Source organism: Salmo salar, chromosome ssa19, assembly GCF_905237065.1.
Source record: "Salmo salar chromosome ssa19, Ssal_v3.1, whole genome shotgun sequence".
NCBI classification, from domain to species: domain Eukaryota; kingdom Metazoa; phylum Chordata; class Actinopteri; order Salmoniformes; family Salmonidae; genus Salmo; species Salmo salar.
In genome coordinates this window covers 24,905,982-24,930,356 of record NC_059460.1, presented here as the reverse complement: position 1 = coordinate 24,930,356, position 24,375 = coordinate 24,905,982, and the positions used below count along the sequence as shown (strand labels likewise).

The 24,375-nt window shown below is 42.6% G+C and overlaps 1 protein-coding gene across 1 annotated transcript; it reads right to left on the bottom strand.

Annotated features, from left to right (window-relative positions):
- Positions 1 to 234: 234 nt before the first annotated feature.
- LOC106578587 (divergent protein kinase domain 1C) lies at positions 235 to 22,529 on the bottom strand. Its single transcript, XM_014157573.2, has 4 exons — positions 21,782 to 22,529; positions 9,677 to 10,360; positions 5,273 to 5,437; positions 235 to 819 (listed from the first exon to the last, which is right to left on the bottom strand). The coding sequence occupies exons 1-4, from the start codon at positions 21,995 to 21,997 to the stop codon at positions 559 to 561; spliced, it is 1,326 nt and encodes a 441-aa protein (XP_014013048.1). The 5' UTR covers positions 21,998 to 22,529; the 3' UTR covers positions 235 to 558.
- Between the last annotated feature and the right edge of the window lie 1,846 nt (positions 22,530 to 24,375).

Below are 24,375 nucleotides of genomic sequence, written 5' to 3'. Positions count from 1 at the left end.
GGAACCAAGCGCAGTTTCTGAAATATGCTTCTCCCCGTCCATTAGCCTGGAAAGTGTTGACATGTTACTTGAAACAAAAGGTGGACCTGACAACAGGCAGCTGTGGTTTCGGCTAGTGGATCACAAGCGGGTGCATGACTACAAACCTTTCGTTCAGACAGACATTGCGAAACATTTTCAAAAAGCTCTAGAGTGATCATGAGATCATAGGCCGACTGTACAAAAGGGTCAAAAGAAAGTTTCTGCATTTATTTGAGGTAAAGATGACTCAAATAGATTGACCACTTGCTTGATAGACCACCAATTATTGGCAGATGCTACAGTACTACCTCTGAAACTGCCATAGTCTGCTTACTATAGGTTCTAAAGGCACATAGTCAGTGCTACCACCATCAGTGCATCTTTTGTCACTTCAACAACCAGTATCATCCAGTCCTCAGGAACCACCTCACAAAATGCAAAACATCAAAACGTTAAATAAGTGTCTCATGAAGCCAATACAGTTGGTTTCTCCACTGTATCGTTTTTGTGAGGGTGAACAGTGCAATGCTTCAGAAGTTAAGAGCTGTGAGGGTGAATGCCCTCGCCATCTTCGCCCCCTTCGCCCCAATGCTCAGAGGATGTCCCCTGGTGGAGGAGGCCCGTGAGGAGGTCCAGCAGCCGCTTCTGGACAGCCCGGTCTTGCTCCTCGTCCTCACCCCCCACAGTCTTGACACACTCCTGCACCACCCGCTGGAGGTCCACCTGGAGGGGGAGGCCCGCCTTGGCGCCCAGCAGCGTGGGAGAGAACCAGGGCCTAAAGATCTTCTCACAGATCACCTGTCCAGAGCAGAAGAGGGGGTGACAGACCAGAATGGAGTGAAGAAAGGAGGAGAGAAGAGGGTGTGACAGTGAGAGACCCAAGAGGAAAGGGGCTAACAGAAAGTAGAGAGAAATGGTTCTTATTTAATTATCACTGGGGTCATTATCAGTCATATTCTTATTACACGCCAATTTGAAGGGGACAAAAGCCACCCAGACACAAATCCCCTCCTTGACCCCTGCAATCGTTAAAAGACAAAGCCTCTATTGTCTCCTGGATGGCAGGCAGTACAATGGAGAGGTAGGGGTCAGCGAGGGTTACGATAAGTGATCAGAAGTGGAGGAAAGGTGTCGCAGCAGCCACCTGTGGCCTTGAGGTGGACCTGGTGTAATCACGTAAACGACATTGTCTGGGAGCTATCCACTTCTCCAGTGCATCCGGCAGTGTGAGTGACAACAGTATGCCCATTTATCAATTGGATGCGCAGTATGTCAAAGACTAGGTATTGACTCAAGGCTGGTATTCAAACAAACTCAGATCTGCGAACTTTGTACTGCATTTACTTTTGGGTTGGGATTCAATCTGATTGCAGATGTGGACAATATGCCATTTAAAGGTAATTTCCGATTGAGCCTGACATGTGCAGCGTTCACCATGAATGTGGTCTCCACGAACACAGAAACATTGCCTTTATAACGTGCATTGCCGGAAGAATGCAATCGGATTGGATCCCGGCCTTAAGGGTGATATGCGTGTGATCTCCGCGAATGTCTGGGAAATTATATTTAAAAATGTATTTCCGTGTGCAAGGCATTAATAATCTGCATTAGATTACATCCTTTACAATTTGTGTTTTATTTGGATCTATGCCCCTTGACGCTAATGATACTTGTAATGTGTAAACGTAACTTGCAACAATTTCAAAGATTTTACTGAGTTACAGTTCATATAAGGAAATCAGTCAATTGAAATAAATTCATTAGGCCGTAATCTATGGATTTTACATGACTGGGAACATAGATATGCATCTGTTGATCACAGATGCCTTTAAAAAAAAAAGTAGTGGCATGGATCAGAAAACCAGTCAGTATCTGGTGTGACCACCATTTGCCGCATGCAGCGCAACACATCTCTTTCGCATAGAGTTGATCAGGCTGTTGAAATTGGCCTGTAGAATGTTGTCCCACTTCTCTTCAATGGCTGTGAGAAGTTGCTTGATAATGGCAGGAACTGGAACAACCTGTCGTACACGTTGATCCAGAGCATCCCAAACATGCTTAATGAGTGACATGGCTGGTGAGTATAAAGGCAATTGAAGAACTGGGACATTTTCAGCTTCTGGGGATTATGTACAGATCCTTGCGACATGGGGCCATTCATTATCATGCTCAGGCGAAGGAATGGCACAACAATGGACCTCAGGATCTCGTCACTGTATCTCTGTGCATTCAAATTGCCATCAATAAAATGCAATTGTGTTCGTTTTCCATCGCTTATGCCTGCCCATACCATAACCCCACCGCCACCATGGGGCACTCTGTTCACAACGTTGACATCAAGAAACCGCTCGCCCACGCAACATCATATACACTGTCTGCCATCTGCCTGGTACAGTTGAAACCGTGATTCATCTGTGAAGAGCACACTTCTCCAGTGTGCCAGTGGCCATTGAAGATGAGCATTTTCCCACTGAAGTTGGTTACGACGCCAAACTGCAATCAGGTCAAGACCCTGGTGAGGATAATGCGCATGCAGATGAGATTCCCTGAGATGGTTTCTGAGTTTGTGCAAAACATTTTGGTTGTGCAAACCCACAGTTGTTTCATCAGCTGTCTGGGTGGTTGGTCTCAGACGATCCCGCAGGTGAAGAAGATGGATGTGGATGTGCTGGGCTGACATGGTTACACGTAGTTTGTGGTTGTGAGGCCGGTAGGACGTACTGCCAAATTCTCTAAAACAACATTGGGGTCGGCTTATGGTATAGAAATTAATATTACATTTTATAGCAACAGGTGGACATTCCTGCAGTCAGCATGCCAATTGCACTCACTGAAAACTTGAGAAATCTGTGGCATTGTGTTGTGTGACAAAACTGCACATTTTAGAATGGCCTTTCATTTCCCCCAGCACAAGGTGCACCTGTCTAATGATCATGCTGTTTAATCAGCTTCTTGTTATTCCACACCTGTCAGATTGATAGATTATCTTGGAGAAGGAGAAGTGCACGCTAACAGGGATGTAAACAAATTTATGCACAAAATTTGAGAGAAATAAGCTACAGTTAAAAGTCAGAAGTTTACATACATACACTTAGGTTGGAGTCATTAAAACTCGATTTTCAACCACTCCACAAATTTCTTGTTAACAAACTATAGTTTTGGCAAGTCGGTTAGGACATCTACTTTGTGCATGACACAAGTCATTTTTCCAACAATTGTTTACAGACAGATTATTTCACTTATAATTCACTGTATCACAATTCCAGTGGGTCAGAAGTTTACATACACTAAGTTGACTGTGCCTTTAAACAGCTTGGAAAATTCCAGAAAATGATGCCATGGCTTTAGAAGCTTCTGATAGGCTAATTGACATCATTTGAGTCAATTGGAGGTGTACACGTGGATGTATTTCAAGGCCTACCTTCAAACTCAGTACTTGACATCATGGGAAAATCAAAAGAAATCAGCCAAGACCTCAGCAAAACAATTGTAGACCTCCACAAGTCTGGTTCATTCTTGGGAGCAATTTCCAAATGCCTGGAGGTACCACGTTTATCTGTACAAACAATAGTATGCAAGTATTGTCACGGCTTTCTTCGTCGGACGACGATATAGCGAAATCGTCGTCTGAAATGGTGGACCAATATGCAGCAGAGTTGGTGTTCATTTTCTTAATTTATTTTACGAACGTTGAACACGAAAAAAACAAGAAAACAATAAGCACGACAAATGACAGTTTTGCAGGCTATACATAAACACGCAATGCAAAAACAATCTCCCACAAATACAAGACAAACACACCCAACTAATATAGGACTTCCAATCAAAGGCAACACCAAACAGCTGCCTTCAATTGGAAGTCCACCCCAATTAACTCAACATAGAAACACACTCACTAGACTACACATAGAAATACATAAACATAGACCATAACTCAAAACCCGGAAATAATACATCAAACGCCCTCATAACTAACACACCACCCTGAACCACATAAAACAAATACCCTCTGCCACGTCCTGACCAAACTACAATAACAATTAACCCTTATACTGGCCAGGACGTGACAAGTATAAACACCGTGGGACCACGCAGCCATCATGCCACTCAGGAAGGAGACGCGTTCTGTCTCCTAGAGATGAACGTACTTTGGTGCGAAAAGTGCAAATCAATCCCAGAACAACAGCAAAGGACCTTGTGAAGATGCTGGAGGAAACAGGTACAAAAGTATCTATATCAACAGTAAAACGAGTCCAATATCGACATAACCTGAAAGGCCGCTCAGCAAGGAAGAATCCACTGCTCCAAAACCGCCATAAAAAAAGCCAGACTACGGTTTGCAACTGCACATGGGGACAAAGATCATACTTTTTGGAGAAATGTCCTCTGGTCTGATAAAAAAAAAAATAGAATGGTTTGGCCATAATGACCATCGTTATGTTTGGAGGAAAAAGGGGGAGGCTTGCAAGACGAAAAACACCATCCCAACAGTGAAGCACGGGGGTGGCAGCATCACAAAATAGATGGCATCATGAGAATGGAAAATTATGTGGATATATTGAAGCAACATCTCAAGACATCAGTCAGGAAGTCAAAGCTTGGTCGCAAATTGGTCTTCCAAATGGACAATGACCCAAAGCATACTTCCAAAGTAGGACAACAAAGGACCACAAAGACAACAAAGTCAAGGTATTGGAATGGCCATCACAAAGCCCTGACCTCAATCCTATATAACATTTGTGGGCAGAACTGAAAAAGTGTGTGCGAGCAAGGAGGCCTACAAACCTGACTCAGTTAAACCAGCTCTGTCAGGAGGAATTGTCAAAATTCACCCAATTTATTGTGGGAAGCTTGTAGAAGGCTACCCGAAACGTTTGACCCAAGTTAAACAATTTAAAGGCAATGCTACCAAATACTAATTGAGTGTATGTAGACTTTTGACCCACTGGGAATGTGAAGCTGAAATACATTTCTCTCTGTACTATTATTCTGACATTTCACATTTTTAAAATAAAGTGGTGATCCTACCTGACCTAAAACAGGGAATTTTTACTAGGATTAAATGTCAGGAATTGTGAAAAACTGAGTTTAAATGGATTTGGCTAAGGTGTATGTACATTTCCAACTGTATTTGTACGTATATATCATTTCTGGGATCTTTAATTTCAGCTCATTAAACATGGGACCAACAATATTTTTTTGTTCATTATAGTATGGAATACCGTTCATATTTCGATGCAACCATACATACCTGCAGGTTGCTATTTCTCCGCTTTGAGCTGCACTTGTTCGTCTTCATGTTGCATTTTGATATGCAGTCAAAGAAGTTGCAGTCATCGTCGTTAGTGCAGTTCTGCTCGAGAATGTCTCGCATTTTGGGCTCGAAGAAAGCCATGTCCACATCTATAGCCACCACCTGCAGAATGGCACAGAGAGAGGTGAGTAAGTGCCGGAGTCTCGTGAAGTTGCATTGCTGCCAACTCCGGAGCTCACACTGACCACAGAGGCAAGGTGTCACGGCTGTCTGAAGAATGGGACCAAAGCACAGTGTGTGTATCGTTCCACATTTTATTAAAACTGTGAAACTATGCAAGACATACTAATAAACAAAAACAACAAACCTTGACAAAGAGGTGCAACATACACTTACTCAAAATAATCTCCCACAAAACCTAGTGGGAAAAACAACAACTTAAATATGATCCCCAATTAGAGACAACGATGACCAGCTGCCTCTAATTGGAGATCATCCAAAAAACAACAACATAGAAATACAGAAACTAGACAAAACCCCATCATAGAAAAAAGAAACTAGAACCAATATAGATATAAATAAACTAGACAAAACCCCCTGTCACGCCCTGACCTACTCTACCATAGAAAATAAAAGCTTTCTATGGTCAGGACGTGACAGTACCCCCCCAAAAGTGCGGACTCCGAACGGACAACCTTAAACAAAAACAAAAACAGGGAGGGTTAGGGTGGGTGTCTGATGTCGGTGGCGGCTCTGGTGCAGGACGAAGAATCTTCACATCCCACGGATCCTCCTGCATCGGAGGCGGTTCTGGTGTGGGACGAAGAACCCTCATATCCTGCTTATCCGCCAGCATAGGAGGCGGCTCCGGTTCGGGGCGTAGCCCCCGCTCTGCCAGCTGATCACTCCGCTTTTGTGTCACCGGACCGTGGATCATCGCCGGAGGCTCCGAACTGCAGACCACCGCTGGAGACTCCGAACTGCGGGCCGCCGCTGAGACTGCGGACTGCGGGCCGACGCTGGAGACTGCGGACTGCGGGCCGCCGCTGGAGACTGCGGACTGCGGGCCGCCGCTGGAGGCTCCGGACCGCCGCTGGAGGCTCCGGACTGCGGGCCACCGTGGGAGGCTCCGGACTGGGAACTGTCGCCGGAAGCTCTGGACTGGGAACTGTCGCCGGAAGCTCTGGACTGGGAACTGTCACCGGAAGCTCTGGACTGGGAATGTGCACTGGAGGCCTGATGCGTGGGGGTGGCACAGGTGGCGCCAGACTGATAACACACACCTCAGGGCGAGTGCGGGGAGCAGGACACCCCGGACTGGGCAGGCGCACTGGAGGCCAGATGCATGGGGCTGGCACAGGTGGCGCAAGACTGGTAACACGCACCTCAGGGCGAGTGTGGGGAGCAGGAACAGGACACACCGGACTGGAGAGGCTCACCGAAGGCCTAGTGCGTGGAGCCGGGACAGGTGGCCCCAGACTGGTGACACGCACTTCAGGGCGAGTGCGAGGAGCAGGCACAGGGCGTACTGGGCTGTGGAGGTGCACTGGAGGTCTGGAGCGTAGGGCTGGCACAATCCGTCCTGGCTGGATGCTCACTTTAGCCCGGCAAGTGCGGGGCGCTGGCACAGGACGCACTGTGCTGTGAATGCGCACTGGAGACACCGTGCGTATCACAGCAAAACATGGTCCCTGACAGGTCACACGCTCCCTAAAGCGAGTGCGTGGAGGAGACACAGGACGTACCAGACTGGGGAGGCGCACTGAAGGCCAGATGCATGAAACTGGTGCATATGACACTTGACTGGTGTCATGCTCCTCAGCATGCCCGCTCTGCAGCGCTCTCAATGCCAACACCTCTCTTTGGAATCTTGCGTCGAGTTCCTCACTCATCTCCCTGACTGGCTCTGGTTCACCCCTCGGCTCTCCACGGTAAGCATGAGGAGTTGGCTCAGGTCCCAAACCTGACTCCACAAAACTCCCCGTGTGCCCCCCCCCAATTTTTTTGGGGGGGGCTGCCTCTCGTACTTGCCTTGATGGTATAACGCCTCGTAATATCGCCGTTCTGCTCTCGCTGCTTCAATCTCCTCCTTTGGACGGCGATACTCCCCTTCCTGCCTCCAGGGTCCTTTCCCGTCCAATATTTCCTCCCATGTCCATTCCTGTTTACCACGCTGCTTGGTCCTTTGGTGGTGGGAGATTCTGTCACAGCTGTCTGAAGAATGGGACCAAAGCACAGCGTGTGTATCGTTCCACATTTGATTAAAACTGTGAAACTACGCAAGACATACAAATAAACTAATTAACAAAAACAACAAACCGTGATGAAGAGGTGCAACATACACTTACTCAAAATAATCTCCCACAAAACCTAGTGGGAAAAACAACAACTTAAATATTATCCCCAATTAGAGACAACGATGACCAGCTGCCTCTATTGGAGATCATCCCCCCCAAAATAAACATAGAAATACAGAAACTAGACAAAACCCCCAACATAGAAAAAAGAAACTAGAACCAACATAGACATAAATAAACTAGACAAAGCCCCCTGTCCCGCCCTGACCTACTCTACCATAGACAATAAAAGCTTTCTATGGTCAGGACGTGACACAAGGATTCAATAGTCAAATGTATTAGGCCTATCCTTGCTTACATCCACTACTTTCAGTCTTGCTTTTGCCCTTTCATCCATCTCCCTATTCCACTGTCTGAAAAACACGTTTTTAAAGGGAGGGTAATAAATCAAGAACAACCAAATTGTAAATTTTCCTGTTGGATATATTTGGAATTTGTCATTGACGTGATCATAGAGAAAAAAACGTCTTAATTTTCTCTCACGTTGCTGTTTAAGGGAGTTGCTGTTTTATATGCATGGCTTGATATGTTCGTCCTCTTTGCAAGAGATGGCTCGTGAAGAATGACTCCACTGCAGCACTTCATGTCAGCTACAGCTGATTTATGGCAGAACACGCCACCAAATAAATAAAACCTGTCACTGTCGAATCTTGGAAGGTCTTAGTGATCAGCAAAAATAAGAGACAATAAGCATACGTAGCGTTTGAAGGAGCTGTAGATCTGACAGACATGATAATAAGTGCTATTCTCAAAGAAGTAAGCCAACCCAATATATACCCCAATATACTTTTAATATATACAATATAGCCCCTAATATACTGTTCACCCCAACATATGTTTAATCCCTCTCAATACCCCCCCCCATATATAACATAGACATTTCACTTCCTCTGTTTATTATCACATGAGAAAACGGAAGCAGGGATCAGCTGTATCCCCTGGAGCTACATACTTAGAAAAACAGAGAAAGGAGGGATTGAAAGTATACTTTGTTTTAATTTACGGAGCAGCTGAAACATAAACAATAACAAGTCTCCTTTGGATTCGTGTCCTTTCTCCTGGTCTTTGTCCACATTATCACATGAGCTCACGGTTTGTGTAAACCATGATAGGTACAATAATATTATGTTTAATTTCAAACAGTGTAATCTTTTGAACTTCGATGCTTTCAAAAAAGTGTAAATTTACCAGCAACTATTCAGGGAAAAAAACATGATGGAAAAAAGGTTTGCAAACCGGTTTTTCTTCCTAACATTCACTAGCAAAATTAAAGCTTGCATGTTACTTTTTATCTTCAAAGGGTAATTTGCATTGGCATTCTGACCAGCATGCACATTACACACTAAATGATGTCCATATAACAATGGTTATCTCATTAAGGGCCTCATCAAAATAATGTTTTCCAGTCACGAATGCCGCTGCAAAAATGGTAATATGGTGTATAACAATGACGTAATTTTCTCCATCCTAAAATAGGAATAATGATTTCCTTTCAAGCTAAATATGCGTCATAGATACATAATCCAAGCCTACAGACCCTGAAAATAATACATATGTTTTCATTGAGCGGACATTTTTGTTCTTGTGGAAAACAATTAAACAGCCTGAAGCCTCGTCATTCTTTAAACACCGTATTGCTCTCATTAAACTGTTTGCACTCTGCGGATGAATGTGTCGCTGTATTGCGTGGATAAATTAACTAATGCGGATGGGGGCAAAATAGGGTCGGTCTGTGTGTCTTAGTGTGAAAAAGGGAGCTAGATTTCCTAACCTTGTCTTGTTTACACAGGATGAATCTGAAATTCTCCACTAAAGAGAAACATATCTCAGATCTGTGACAGTTACCCAGCAGCCGTTTTGGGACTGTTTTAATGACAGCTTTCCCTTCACGCAAGGCTCCCCTGTTGTTTTGTGTGAGGGAGTCAGCAACTCTTTGCTTTGAAGTGTGTGAGTGTTAGTTGAATGTGTGTCTATGGCTCTACTGTGTGTGTGAGTGTGTGTTCCTTTGCATGCTCAAGTGTGTGTGCAAACGTAGTCGGCTCACCGTAAGGTCCTTCCGGATAGCAAAGTTCTCCGGCTTGATGTCACACAGGTGGAGGCGGTGCGAGAAGTCGTTGTCGAAGCGCCACGCCATGTCCAGGAAGCTGAGGGCGATGCGGTGCACCATGTCCCTCGCCGTCCATGGGCCCGCCGATACCTCCTCCAGCGAGAAGATGTTCTGGTCCCAGGCGTGGCCTGCCGACAGGTACTCCACGGCGTAGAAGTGTCCGCAGGAGCCCAACACCTTCGCTAAGTGGCGGCTGAGGTCCTGCAGCACCCTCAGGAAAGTGTACTCCTCCTGCTGGAGCAGGGACCACAGCGATGCCAGCTCGGCCCGCGAGTAGGTCCGCCCATGCTCCCTAAGCTTCTGGCCCCACAGCGGCGGCAGTGAGGCGTTGCCGCTTATGTCCAGCCCCAGGGAGTTCCTGATCTCCAGGGTGGCGTAGAAGACCACGTCCAGGGGAGAGAGCTCTTCGGCTGGGTCCTGGTACTCCAGGAGGCCCAGGCTTTCATAGGAGGAGAAGTTTTCCAGTTTGGACTTGAGCACCACGGGCGTGCCACGCCACCGGGCCTCGATCACCTTCTTACCATTCTCGTAGTAGAGGCAGCGCCTGTACTCCACCTGGCCGCTTACGCACAGGTCCTCGCACAGGTCACCGGTCAGGGCGCCCTCACGATACTCCTCACACTGGGACAGACAGACAGACAGACATAAACACACACACAGACAAAATGTAATTATTTTTGGTGTACATAATACGGTTGTCATGCGTTTGAGGTACCAACAATTTAGCAGAAAATAGTGGTAATTTTTCAACAAAATGTGATTTGTAGTCCATGTCTCATCCTAATAAGGGAATGGCACTGTGTGATTGTGCTACTGAACCTAAAATGGGCAATTCTGTAAGCATCAGTACATTTGATGCACATTTTTCAGTTGATGGTGAATTATATCACATCACACTTCAGACTCGGCCTCTAACCTGCTCTCAATGTCTCGGATTAGCGAGCAAATGGGATTGTTATAAATCTTGGTGCATAGATGTCGGTCCAGAGGTTGGAAATTATTAGTGTTCCTGGGGGATTAGAGAGAAAATCCCTCTCTGCCCACATTCCAAAGTAAACAGCTGTCATCTTGAGTTGGTCACGATTTCAACAAGATCAGATGCCTAATGGCCTTTACTGGGTGGCATGGCATTAGCACTTTAGCCATAGCCGTGTTTCCCTTATCACCAACCCTCACAATGGTTTATTGGTCCTTCCCCACCCTTTCGTCTGTGGCCTCTCTTACATGTTGCATTGAAATTGCAAGCCTACAAGCCTAGGTCATACTTTATACACAATGTAGTGACACTTTATACACAATGTAGTGACACAATTCATTTTTATTAATCGGTGAAATAACATACATGTAATTCCAAAGTAATTACACTGGTAGTAATTTAAAACAATGCCGCTGAGGACAATTTATTTTCATTACAATTAAGTGTTGTCCATATAGCATAATTATATTTATATTTCACAAAATAAATTAAGAGTCAACAATATTTAATGCACAATATAAATTCCTTGAGTTTCATACTATGGTTCTATTGGAAGACTTTATTGCACTCCAACCTTGCTCTCTGTTAAGCTGGGTGACATCACAAATGAAAGTGGCCTGTCTCAAGCTGTATCATATAGTTTGACGGCCACTGCAGCCAGCTAAAATACCTAAGTGTCCTCCCCTTATCTCCAGAGGGTTGAACTCAAGAGACCCCTGGAATTATTTTGAGTTCCCTAATGTGCCCCTAAAATCTCTCGGCACTATGTAGGCTAACCTGTGCTGTGGCCATAATGTTCCAGCCTAGGCATCTGGCCCCGGACAAATTTTTTTTTTTACCCTTTTCAGTGCGGCTGCCACGTTCCACACGTATATTTTAATTCCCTGTATTTCATGGTACTTGCGTCATTTCGGACTGCAGCTGTTTATACTGTAGCTTCTGTTTGCATGTAAACATTCCCACCATGGTGGTTGGACTGTGTGCAAGTCTGTCATGGTGTTTTACTTGCATTTGTATATGCGTTGGAGTTTACAATGTACATGTAATTGATTGTTGGAGAAACCAATGTATATAAAGACCCCTGTCTGTCTGTAAAGCGTTGAATTGTGATTAATAACGAAATGAATTCCAAATGAACATGGCTTCAGCTATAGTTTATATGTCATACTATCAGTTGTGGATATGTACAGACTAGCCAAATTACAGTACAAAAGCTAAAGTCAATAAATAGCCCTGTTGACGCCCACAGCATGTTCTTTTCGCGTTCCAAATTCTAGCTATTGACAAACAGCAAATTCTCCAGTGAACACTGAGAGTGTTATATCAACACTGAAAGTGTGAAGTCTGTGGACCCATATGCACACCAGAACAATGTTAAATTAACACATTGCTTAGTTTAAAGCCTTAATAAAATATTTCCCTTCTTTTCGAGTAAATTGTAGAGTTACCACCCATGGCTGTATTTGTTAGTGACAGAGACATGGCTGTTGCATTCATGCATTTTTTATCCTATGTACTTCACCAAGTGAGAACCTAAGCAAATATGTTCCACTTTTTTTTTTTTAACAATTAACACAATAACATACTTATTTCATAAGGCCTTATTTTGAGGGCCTAGTTTTACCCTAATACAGGGGCTTTAAACTCATCACTTTGAGCAAAAACCACAAACATAGATATTGAAACAAACTATTCTAAAAATTAATCTGCAATAGAGCAAGCAGGGAAATATGATGATTATAGTTTTGGTTTTGGTTCAAAGTGATGTGTATGAGTTCCAGGCCCCTGTATTAGGGTAAAACTAGGCCCTAAAAATAAGGCCTCATGAAATGTCATTGGTATTGTTTTAAACATTTATTTTTGAATTATAACATATTCACTTAGGATCTCACTTGGTGAATGCAACAACCATGTCTCTGTCACTAACAAATACAGCCATGGTGGTAAGTCTACAATTTGCTTCAAAGGCAAATATTTTAACAAGGCTTTACACTAAGCAGTGTATTAAATTAACATAGTTCAGGAGTGCATATGGGTCCACAGACTCCACCCTTTCAGTGTTGATTTAACACTCTCTGTGTTTATTTTGTTTTAATTAACATTGGAGAATTTTCTGGCAATGAATAAGTGGTTCAAGGGAAACAATACCCTCCAGACTTTGAAGTAGTCCATATCCTTAATGAACCTTTGGTTAACCAGGCAAGACACATCATCATGAATGTAGGGTTTGGATGAAGCAGTGAAAAAATCTGAGGTTTTGTTTGTTTTCTGTACTTTTCCTTCTTTTATATTTTATTTCTCGAAATCCTCAAAAAGACAATGAATAAAGCAAACATCTATTGGCCATCAATCAGAATCAAGGAAATGTTGGCTGAGCAAAACCTGAATTCTGTCTCTGGGGCACATTCCATATTCTAAAGTGCAAATACATTGACCTTAAAAGGCACAACAAAAGCGAATCACATAAGTTTCTGTTTACACCGCTGCAAAGATTGGTCCACTTTATAGGAGAAAATATTTCCCTTTTATTTGCACCATTTACATTGTATTCCTATTCTATGACTGGAATTCAATCAAACAGAAAGAGCCAATGTTTACAAACTACTGCCCATTTACACACACTTTTTACTCTGAAAACCGAAGGCATCTACCTATGAAGAGAGTCTACCTGGAAGTGGCAGTAGGCCTAGGTTTTTACAGTATTCATCATTCTGTAATCGTATTAGGTAATGGGAAATGGAGCTATAGCGTAAAAAATGTAAAATCCCTTACCATGTGTGTAATAACAAACAAATCACTTGGAATTAGATTAGTTTAAATGCATGTTGTACATTTTGTTAGATTCCTGTTATTCAAATAAACTTAAAAACATAATTATTTTGTATAATAAAAAAATTGCACTTTGGGTGCTTATTGAGCTCTCCCTTTGGCGAAGTAATGGTTAAGTCTGGAGTGGACCAGTGTGTCTGTGGTCTGTCGAGCGGAGCGCAGCCCGGCCCAAGCGTTGGTCAGAGTAGGCATGTGGGGAATGTCCTGCAAAAGTAGCCTTAGCTCTACTTAGATTTCTCTCCCTCACAACACTGGAAAACTGAGCCTGAAAACAAAGATCTGCTCAAATATGTTCAGAGAAGACCTTTTGTTCCCATTAGTCGACAGACAATCATATAAATATACGCCGTAGCCTAGATTAAATAGGCCTACATTTGGCTCGAATTGCCAAGCGGGAACAATGTGAGAATTATTTTGGCTCACTCATGGCCAATGTAAGCCAGTACTGTAAATCAAATCAAATCAAATTGTATTGGTTACATACACATGGTTAGGAGATGTTATTGCGAGTGTAGTGAAATGCTTGTGCTTCTAGTTCCGACAGTGCAGCAATATCTTTCAAGTAATCTAACAATTCTACAACAACTACCTAATACACACAAATCTAAGTAAAGGAATGTAATAAGAATATATACATATAAATATATGGATGGGCAATGACCGAGCGGCATAGGCAAGATGCAATGGGTGGTATAAAATACAGTATATACAAATGAGATGAGTAATGTAAGATATGTAAACATTATTAAAGTGGCATTATGAAAGTGGCCAATGATTTCAAGTCTGTATGTAGGCAGCAGCCTCACTGTGTTAATGATGCTGTTTAACAGTCTGATGGCCTTGAGATAGAAGCTATTTTTCAGTCTCGGTCCCAGCTTTGATGCACCTGTACTGATCACACCTTGTGGATGGTAGGGTGGTGAACAGGCAGTGGCTCGGGTGGTTGTTGTCCTTGATTATGTTTTTGGCATTCCTGTGACATTGAGTGCTGTAGGTCTCCTGGAGGGCAGGTAGTTTGCCCCCGGTGATGCGTTGTGCAGACCGCACCAGCCTCTGGAGAGCCCTGCGGTTATGGGAGGTGCAGTTGCCATACCAGGCGGTGATGCAGCCTGACAGGATGCTCTCAATTGTGCATCTGTAAAAGTTTGTGAGGGTTTTAGGTGACAAGCCAAATTTCTTCAGCCTCCTGAGGTTAAAGAGGCGCTTTTGAGCCTTCTTCACCACACTGTCTGTATGGGTGGACCATTTCAGTTTGTCTGTGATGTGTACGCCGAGGAACTTAAACTTAACTTTCCACCTTCTCCATTGCTGTCCCATCAATGTGGATGGGGGGTGCTCCCTCTGCTGATTCCTGAAGTCCACGATCATCTCCTTTGTTTTGTTGACCTTGAGTGGGTGGTTGTTTTCCTGACACCACACTCCGAGTGCCCTTACCTCCTCCCTATAGGTTGTCTTGTCATTGTTGGTAATCAAGCCTACTACTGTTGTCGTCTGCAAACTTGATGATTGAGTTGGAGGCGTGCATGGCCACTCAGTCATGAGGGAACAGGGAGTACAAGAGGGGGCTGAGCACGCACCCTTGTGGGGCCCCAGTGTTGAGGATCAGTGAAGTGAAGAACTTCATGATGAGCTTGGAGGGTACTATGGTGTTGAATGCTGAGCTGTAGTCAATGAACAGCATTCTTACATAGGTACTCCTCATGTCCAGGTGGGATAGGGCAGTGTGCAGTGTGATGGCGATTGCATCATCTGTGGACTTATCGGGGCTACACGCAAATTGAAGTGGGTCTAGGGTGACAGGTAAGGTGGAGGTGATATGTTCCTTGACTAGTCTCTCAAAGCACTTCATGATGACAGAAGTGAGTGCTACTGGGCGATAGTCATTTAGTTCAGTTACCTTTGCCTTCTTGGGTACAGGAACAATGGTGGCCATCTTGAAGCATGTGTGGACAGCAGGCTGGCATAGGGAGAGATTGAATATGTCCGTAAACACACCAGCCAGCTGGTCTGCGCATGCTCTGAGGACGTGGCTAGGGATGCTGTCTGGGCCGGCAGCCTTGCGAGGGTTAGCACGTTTAAATGTCTTACTCACGTCAGCCACAGAGAAGGAGAAGCCCACAGTCTTTGGTAGCGGGCCATGTTGGTGGCACTGTATTATCCTCAAAGCGGGCAAAGAAGGTGTTTAGTTTGTCTGGAAGCAAGACGTCAGTGTCCATCACATGTCTGGTTTTCTATTTGTAGTCCGTGATTGTCTGTAGACCCTGCCACATACGTCTTGTGTCTGAGCCTTTGAATTGTGAGTCCACTTTGTCTCTATACTGACTTTTCACTTGTTTGATTGCCTTGCGGAGGGAATAACTACACTGTTTGTATCCGGCCATATTCCCAGTCAACTTTTCATGGCTAAATGCAGTGGTTCGCGCTTTCAATTTAGCGCGAATGCATAGTGGTAACATAATTGATATTATTGTTGTGTGGAGTGTGAATTTGGGTGGACATTGTGTTTATTCATTTTAAAATGGAGAAGAGCAACAAATGCATACATTTTGAGGGCACTGAGTGGGTTGCCTGTTTTACAAGAAGTTCAGTTCACTGGGAGTAATAGTTTCCCAAAATTATGTTTGCACTATACACAACATCATTGCTGCTTGTTGGACTCAAACTAAACCAAATTATTCAGTGGCCTGAATAATGTTACATTAATTGATAGTTTAGCTCTGTGATTCAAGCCTTCGTCATATTGTTTCTAATCTCAAAAGGCTGGTTTACTAGCACATATATTTACAAATCATGAAAGTTACTACAGATATTATTAAATCATCAAAATCATATCAAAGCTTCTACATCTGCATTGCTTGCTGTTTGCGGTTTTAGGCTGGGCTTTTGTATAAGCACATTGTGACATCTGCTGATGTAAAAAAGGCTTTATAAATACATTTGATTTGACCACAGATATTATATTAATGATTTGTATGGCCTGTTCCATCTCCACAATTAACCAATCATGTTATTCACAATGGCATGACATAAAAGGAACACAATAGCATATTTACAGTTTCTTTACAGATGGTAGAATATATAATGTATACTTTTTCTAACAGTACTGCAATTATCCTATGAAACACAACCATCATTAGAATTCACATTGTCGTGGCCTTGGCAGCATTCCCTATCTCCAGGCAATGGCAATTTATGGCTGGCTAAATGCGTGAATAAATAATTTTAAAAAGCCAAGCTGTAGTGTAAGCGCCAGAGCAGAAAGCTATTAAGGTGTGCAGTAAAAAGCTTAAGGGATTTGTTCAATTAGTAAAGGCTGCCTAAACCACAAATTCCTATTGCCAGCTGAGAGTCAAGATCCCTTGCCATTGTGAGAAGTTGTTCCAAGCAGGATATATGCTTCATCTTTGCAAATCAAGAAACTGTAGATAATCATAGAAATATTGGGACAATGTTAGTCCCTGTGTCTATCGTCAGGATATGGAGCATTTCCATCAAAGTCCGCTCCCAAAGTCACCTACTGCCTTCCCTGTGTGTGGTTATTGTAATATGTTCACAAGGTATCAGTGTAATAGTTTTCATCTAGTAATTCAAAATACCATCAACTGATAAATAATGGTCCAGTGCAGTCAATAACGTGATATTCCTATGTTATATACAGTACCAGTCAAAAGTTTGGACACACCTACTCACTCAAGGGTTTACTTTTTTTTTGTAACTATTTTCTACATCGTAGAATAATAGTGAAGACATCAAAACTATGAAATAACACATATGGAAACATGTAGTAAACAAAAAAGTGTTAAACAAACTCGAGCTGTTCTTGCCATAACATGGACTTGGTCTTTTACCAAATAGGGCTATCTTCTCTATACCACCCCTACCTTGTCACAACACAACTGATTGGCTCAAACGTATTAAGAAGGAAAGACATTTCACAAATTAACTTTTAACAAGGCACACCTGTTAATTGAAATGCATTCCAGGTGAATACCTCATGAAGCTGGTTGAGAGACTGGCAATAGTGTGCAAAGCTGTCATCAAGGCAAAGGGTGGCTACTTTGAAGAATCTCTAATATAAAGTATATTTTGATTCGTGTTTGTTTCTACATGATTCCATATGTGTTATTTCATAGTTTGATGTCTTCACTATTATTCTACGATGTAGAAAATAGTAAAAATAAAGAAAAACCCTTGAATGAGTAGGTGTGTCCAAACTTTTGACTGGTACTGTATATATTTCCACACTATGAGGTTGGAATAATACTGCATAAGAGCTGTTTGAAAAGACTGCCTGACATTTCTGCCTGTTTTGGTTTCATGGAGTTTTGCCCTGTCTGGTGACATCACTGGGCAGTAAATTACTTAATAGACCAGTAAGAAAGAGAGTCCCAAACCTCTTTGCCAATAATAGCTAGTTTGACGTTTCCCCGACCCCACTCAGACCACTCCCAGACAGTCCTAGCAAAAGTATTGCTTTAGAAATTGCTCTTTTTTTAAGGAGCAATTTTTTGGGGACAATTTTAATTGAAAACAATCACAGTAAGGTGTTTAACTTTTACCCCAAAATGATTTGATACTGAGATAAATACAAGTGCATTTAATATACAATTTAGCCTCAAGCCTGTGTTCGCCTCAAGCCACATAATATATCAATTTAGCCCCAAACCTCCTATATGCAACGTCATTTAGATTAGAAGCTAAATAAACTATTAACACATTAATATCTGTACACTTGACCAGAATAAAGAGGTAAATCCTCTAAGTACTGTATGTGGGTACATATGAAACATATCATTGCACAAATGCAAATAAATAGTGATATAATAACTATAATATGTAAGTCGCTCTGGATAAGAGCGTCTGCTAAATGACTTAAATGTAAATGTAATGTAAATGATATATACTGACATCAGACAGAATAGGAACTATCTGTCTGAATGGGAATAAACGCTCAGAGAACAAAAACAGAGGTTGGGTGGTTTTAGTTCTGTCCAGTCAACCTCGGCACACAATGGTCAGTTTGACCTTAAAGAGAGGCTACTTTTTGAGGTTGGCCAACATTAGGTCCTGCAACAATGTCAAAACCAGAACCGACAGACTGTTGGCCTATTGCACTGGGGAGTTTGTCAAAACGGAGTCGCAAAAGCAACCACGGTTTGTCTATTTTGTGCTAATTTCTTGTCTGTCCACATGATATACTGGACTAGCTGCATTTAAAGGGGAATTTAAAAGCATGTTTGGGGTTATTTATGAGGTTAAACATTTAAGCAATTGGCAGAGTAAATGTTGATGGGAGACAATGTGGTTCATGTAATCATAATATGAAATCTAGCTATTATTACCTTGTGTATTTTGTCATATTTTGTGTCATTCAATTAATGGCTGGATAATCAGCAGTAGCTCATTGTGTCAGGTTAGATACTTGTTGTTTAATATTTAGAGGACAGAACATTCCATGGAATCAAAGGTCATTTATCTGACCAAGGCCTTCGCCCCGAGGAGACAGAGGGGTGTAACATTTCCTCTGTGAACTGTCACTGCACTCAAAACTCTGTCAAAAGAAAACACACAACTGTGTGTCATCCATAGAAATTAAAGTCAATGTTATTTATTGCACAGGTCATTTGGCTGGCATTAATAAATGTCAATTTCAAAGGGATGGTGTTCTTCTATTTTTGTTTCATCAGACCAGAGGACATTTCTCCAAAAAGTACTATCTTTGTCCCCATGTGCAGTTGCAAACCGTAGTCTGGCTTTTTTTATGGCGGTTTTGGAGCAGTGGCTTCTTCCTTGCTGAGCGGCCTATCAGGTTGTCGATATAGGACTCGTTTTTACTGTGGATATAGATACTTGTACCTGTTTCCTCCAGCATCTTCACAAGGTCCTTTGCTGTTGTTCTGGGATTGATTTGCACTTTTTGCACCAAAGTACGTTCACCTCTAGGTGTCACGACTTCCGCCGAAGTTGGTGCCTCTCCTTGTTCGGGCGACCTTCGGCGTTCGACGTCACCGGCTTTCTAGCCTCCACCGATCTATATTTATTTTCCATTTGTTTTGTCTGTATCTTACCCACCTGGTTACCATTTCGTTTGAATTATTTCCCTATTTAACCCTCTGGAGCCATCATGGTTTTGTGAGTGTTAATTGTTGTCAGTTGTCTCGTTTATGTGATTCTGGATTTTCGTTCTCCTTGTTGGAGGATTATTTTGAGTAAAGTTACATTTATTACTCATCTCTGTGTCCTGCGTCTGACTCCGCCTTACCCACATCACCTAGACTCTGACACTAGGAGACAGAGCGCGTCTCCTTCCTGAGCGGTATGATGGCTACGTGGTCCCATGGTGTTTATACTTGTGTAGTATTGTTTGTACAGATGAACGTGGTACCTTCAGGCGTTTGGAAATTGCTCCAAAGGATGAACCGGACTTGTGGAGGTCTACAATTTTTTTCTGAGGTCTTGGCTGATTTCTTTTGATTTTCCCATGATTTCAAGCAAAGAGGCACTGCGTTTGAAGGTAGGCCTTGAAATACATCCACAAGTACACCTCCAATTTGCTCAAATTATGTCAATTAGCCTATCAGAAGCTTCTAAAGCAATGACATCATTTTCTAGAATTTTCCAAGCTGTTTAAAGGCACAGTCAACTTAGTGTATGTAAACTTCTGACCCACTGGAATTGTGATACAGTGAATTATAAGTGAAATAATCTGTCTGTAAACAATTGTTGGAAAAATGACTTATGTCATGCACAAAGTAGATGTCCTAACCGACTTGCCAAAACTATAGTTTGTTAACAAGAAATTTGTGGAGTGGTGGAAAAACGAGTTTTAATGATTCCAACCTAAGTGTATGTAACTGTATATATTATATTATATTTTTTCAGTGCAAGTTGAATTGCCTTTGGAAAAAATGGTGCAAAGCTTTAGAAATCCAGCCCTTTCTGTCTTGTGTGGTTTTGGCAGTGAAGTGATGTTGGTTAGCCAGAATGGGATACATTACTCTATCGTCTTGTTATGATTTGGGTGAGAAATAACAACTTCAGTCTCGGTCTCCACCTACCTGGAAGAGATTTGTGTCTCACTTCCACAAGTGACACACTGAAATTAAATTGAATCACACACTCAATATTGTGTGTAATCTATTGGTTCAAAAGTGCGCTTTATGTGAAAGCTTTAGAACCAAGAAGTAATCCCAGAAAGAATTGCGATTCTTTTGTTTGAGGTTCAGGGCCACTTCTAGAAGTTAAACCCAGATGAGTATCCAATCGTAATTTTATTGAAATACAGCTAAGTCTCACTGTATTGTTTATCAAATCAAGACTTACTCAGGGGAAAAAAGCGTAGAGAAATAAAAACATGGAAAATGTCTAATGCACCATGTCTTACAGTTTTATTACTAACAGCAATCATTTTTGAGAAAATGCCCTCCCCATTAAATGTATTGTCGTGAAATGCCTTGAGGGCTACGGAAAGATGTTGGGGCTGAAACATTAGTCGGTGTACTTGGTAGAGAGCGTGGCAGTGCAGAAATAATTCTGTCTTATAAGTAAACAGAGGGATGGATTGTGGTCTCAGCGCTTCCCTTACGAAAAGAGATTGCAGTCAGAGTGCAGTTGAACTGCAATACACTGTAGTATAACTATCGTTAGAATGCAATATAACTGTAGTAGGCTGCAAATACTTTGTTCAAAATAACACAGCCGACTGCAGTTACTGCACTTTCACTGCAGTTTCAAAACTTCAATATTTTTTGTAAGGTTTAGAGCAAGTTAATTAAAAGGCATATATCTATAGTACAGAGGTTAAGAGTAAGAGAGAGAGAGAGAGAGAGGAGCAACTGAAGGCATTTTTATGTCTACTACTGCTTAGGAAATGCTTCTCAATTGAGTTGTGATGTTTTATTGTTTTTTCCGCTCTACATTCTCATGGTATCCTGTCAATTCGGCTGAATTCCATCAGTGTGTTACTCTGTGAGTGTTGGTTGGTATAATTCAAAAGGTATTTGTCCAAGACAGATAGATGTCAATTGATTAAATAACTTTACCTTGAGAAAATATTTTGAATCTGTCTACTCTACATTATCTTCATGTGTAATATTGTTTGGCTTAGTGTGTGGTTTGTGTTATGTCATACACACACACATTTTACGTTGTGTTTATCAGTATTCACACTAACCTCAAGTTCAGTGTCAACATCAAAATGGAAGTGTGAGTCCGCCGTCTCCATGTACTGTACTCACCACTCTCTGCAGGATCTTCTTGCTCTTGTCGTCTGTGCAGTAGTCGGAGAGGATGGTCCGGTGCACAAACACCAGGCCATTGAGGAACACCCAGGAGCCGAACCAGAGCAGGGCGAACACCAGCGTGCTCCTGCGGCACACCTTCAACCCGAGCCACCTGAGCAGACAGCGCCCCCGCAATGGCTCTGGCCCCATGGCCCTCCGCAATGACCACATCTGTTGACCGCAACCCCCCTTCAACCCCTGGTTAAACCGCTCAGGGGCGAGAGCTAATTAGTCAGCATCCACTCAGCCCGCTTGTCTTGCATCTCTGGTAGAAGTGGTTGTCTGGTGTTGGGGAGCTGCAGGGCTGCTGGTAGGGTCTGTCCTGCTGGGTACATGCTCTTCTGGTTTCTCCTCTCTCTCTCTGCCGCCTGGCAGCTCCCCATGGCTGGCCAGTTGACTGGCTGGCTGATGCTTGTCTGGAGGCCCCCCCCTGCCCCCCTTGAGACAGCTGCTGGTTCTTAAACTCGGGCGCTCTGCCCCATTTGGTTTCCATCTACTGGGCTGCCTTCCCAGCTCCCAGCTCCTTCCTCTTTGTGTGTGTTTTTGTATGTGTGTGTGTTTTTCCTGAATAAGCATAGCCCAGTGCACTGATTGAGAGGCTGTTTTGTGAGAGCACGCACGGCCAGTCAACTGCTCTGAGCACCTCTTCTACGCTACGCTCTTCCTATCAAACTGGAGAGACTCCCCTGCAGTTTTTCTCTCTCTCTCTCTCTCTCTCTCTCTCTCTCTCTCTCTCTCTCTCTCTCTCTCTCTCTCTCTCTCTCTCTCTCTCTCTCTCTCTCTCTCTCTCTCTCTCTCTCTCTCTCTCTCTCTCTCTCACCCCACCTCTTCCCCCTTTCCTCTGCCTCCCGCCCCCTTGTTATGAGATCGCCTCCTTTCGGGTTGCAACCCTCTTTTTTTACCGTTACCACGGCAGCCGGGACTTTGCTAAGACACAGTCCCTGCACAGTTGTGTCTGCCGAGTGTGCTGCCAATTCTTATTATTCTCTCTGTGTACTTTCTCCTGTGTCACACATAACAGGCATAACTGTAAAAACAGCCCAGGTGTTCTTAGGCTCTGTGATAATTGCTCTATTTGTAAATGGGGATAAAATATGGTAAGTGTAATACAGCCCCCATCAACAGATTTTATTTTTTAATTTATTTTTAACAACAAATAGTTCACCGGAAGGATCATGTTTGAGACGCCTATAAAGGATTGAATCTTCAAATGTTGGTTCTGCTGCCTCAAGGGAATAAATTATTTCCCACTCTCTCCATTCTCTCTTCGCTCTCTCTCGGAGCAAGAGTAGCAAGTGCCCAGAATGTCTAATGATTTCACAGAAAAGGCGCCATAGCCCTTGCGAAGCTCTGTGCACATTTATACATTTAGTGAAGAGTTTTGTGTCATTTTAATTGCCAATTAAACAGTCTTGTGTACTTTGTGTAGCTCCTCAGCATTGGCATGATCTAACACTCTTCTTCTCTAAACTCATTAATGCTATCCACTCATCAGAGATGCCAGGCTGATTTGAATGGTCTGACACCATTTCTAAATTGCGGGATAAGCATATATTTTAAATTTGGTTATACCCTATTATATCTAATCTTGAAATTTACAAATTTCATGTAAAATGTACAAAAAAAGAACGAGTAAACACTCCAATACATATCTATTTACACTTATGCAATGCAACATATGTATTGACAGCACAATGAATTGTTTGTATGACATATGTTTGATCAACACCATACGTATATGTATTTTCACATCATTCAGTTATTTTGTTGGGAACTTGGTGAATAATCTGATCACTTGATCACTTGATCACTTGATTATAACCTTTCCAAGTCTATAAATATACATCTACTGAGTTCTGTGTATAACCTCCTTAAAGCTGTATCACAGCGCCATCTAGTGATCATAAGTACATGTAACTATAACAGGTTAATAACAGATGAGCAGGCCCTGTTTCCATTCACCTTCACTTAGGATCTTGCTCTCTCATAAACAATTGCATGGTACAATTCTCCAACGTGCATACAACTGAATTCCTGAATTCTAGATGATGAACCCTGAACCTTGTGTATTCGGTGAACATTTAGATGAATATAACCCATCATTACTTAAAAATAATTATTTTGTTTGGTTGCATGGTGAATTACACACAACCCAAACCAAAATGTGACTCATTTTCACCCATTGCTTGGAGTAGATTTTTTTAAATACATAAACAAGAACAATGGGACAAATACATTTTCGGTCTGTATACATGTAGTTAATTCCTTTTTTGTGTTAAAACAGAGCAACGGAAAAATAGAAAATGGCTTGTTTTGTTATCTATTTTTTGCATATAAACTAAAAAAAGATCTTGATGTTTCGATTTTCACATGTGGGTGGGGTTAAATGTGAAATGCCTGTTATTGGCCAAATGCACAGCCAACACTTCCAATCCCTTCAAAATAGGAGTTCACCAGTGGAAGCTGCTGTGGGGGGGACAGCTCATAATAATGGCTGGAACGGAGTTAATGGAATGGCATCAAACACATGGAAACCACGTGTTTGATGT

Bases quoted from the DNA above. Each gene is read 5' to 3' on its own strand.
- LOC106578587 (XM_014157573.2), bottom strand. From the start codon at position 21,997: ATGTGGTCATTGCGGAGGGCCATGGGGCCAGAGCCATTGCGGGGGCGC. The intron at 10,361-21,781 runs GTGAGTACAGTA...TGTCTGTCCCAG, and splicing joins AGAAGATCCTGCAGAGAGTG to TGTGAGGAGTATCGTGAGGG. The intron at 5,438-9,676 runs GTGAGCCGACTA...GCCATTCTGCAG, and splicing joins CTATCCGGAAGGACCTTACG to GTGGTGGCTATAGATGTGGA.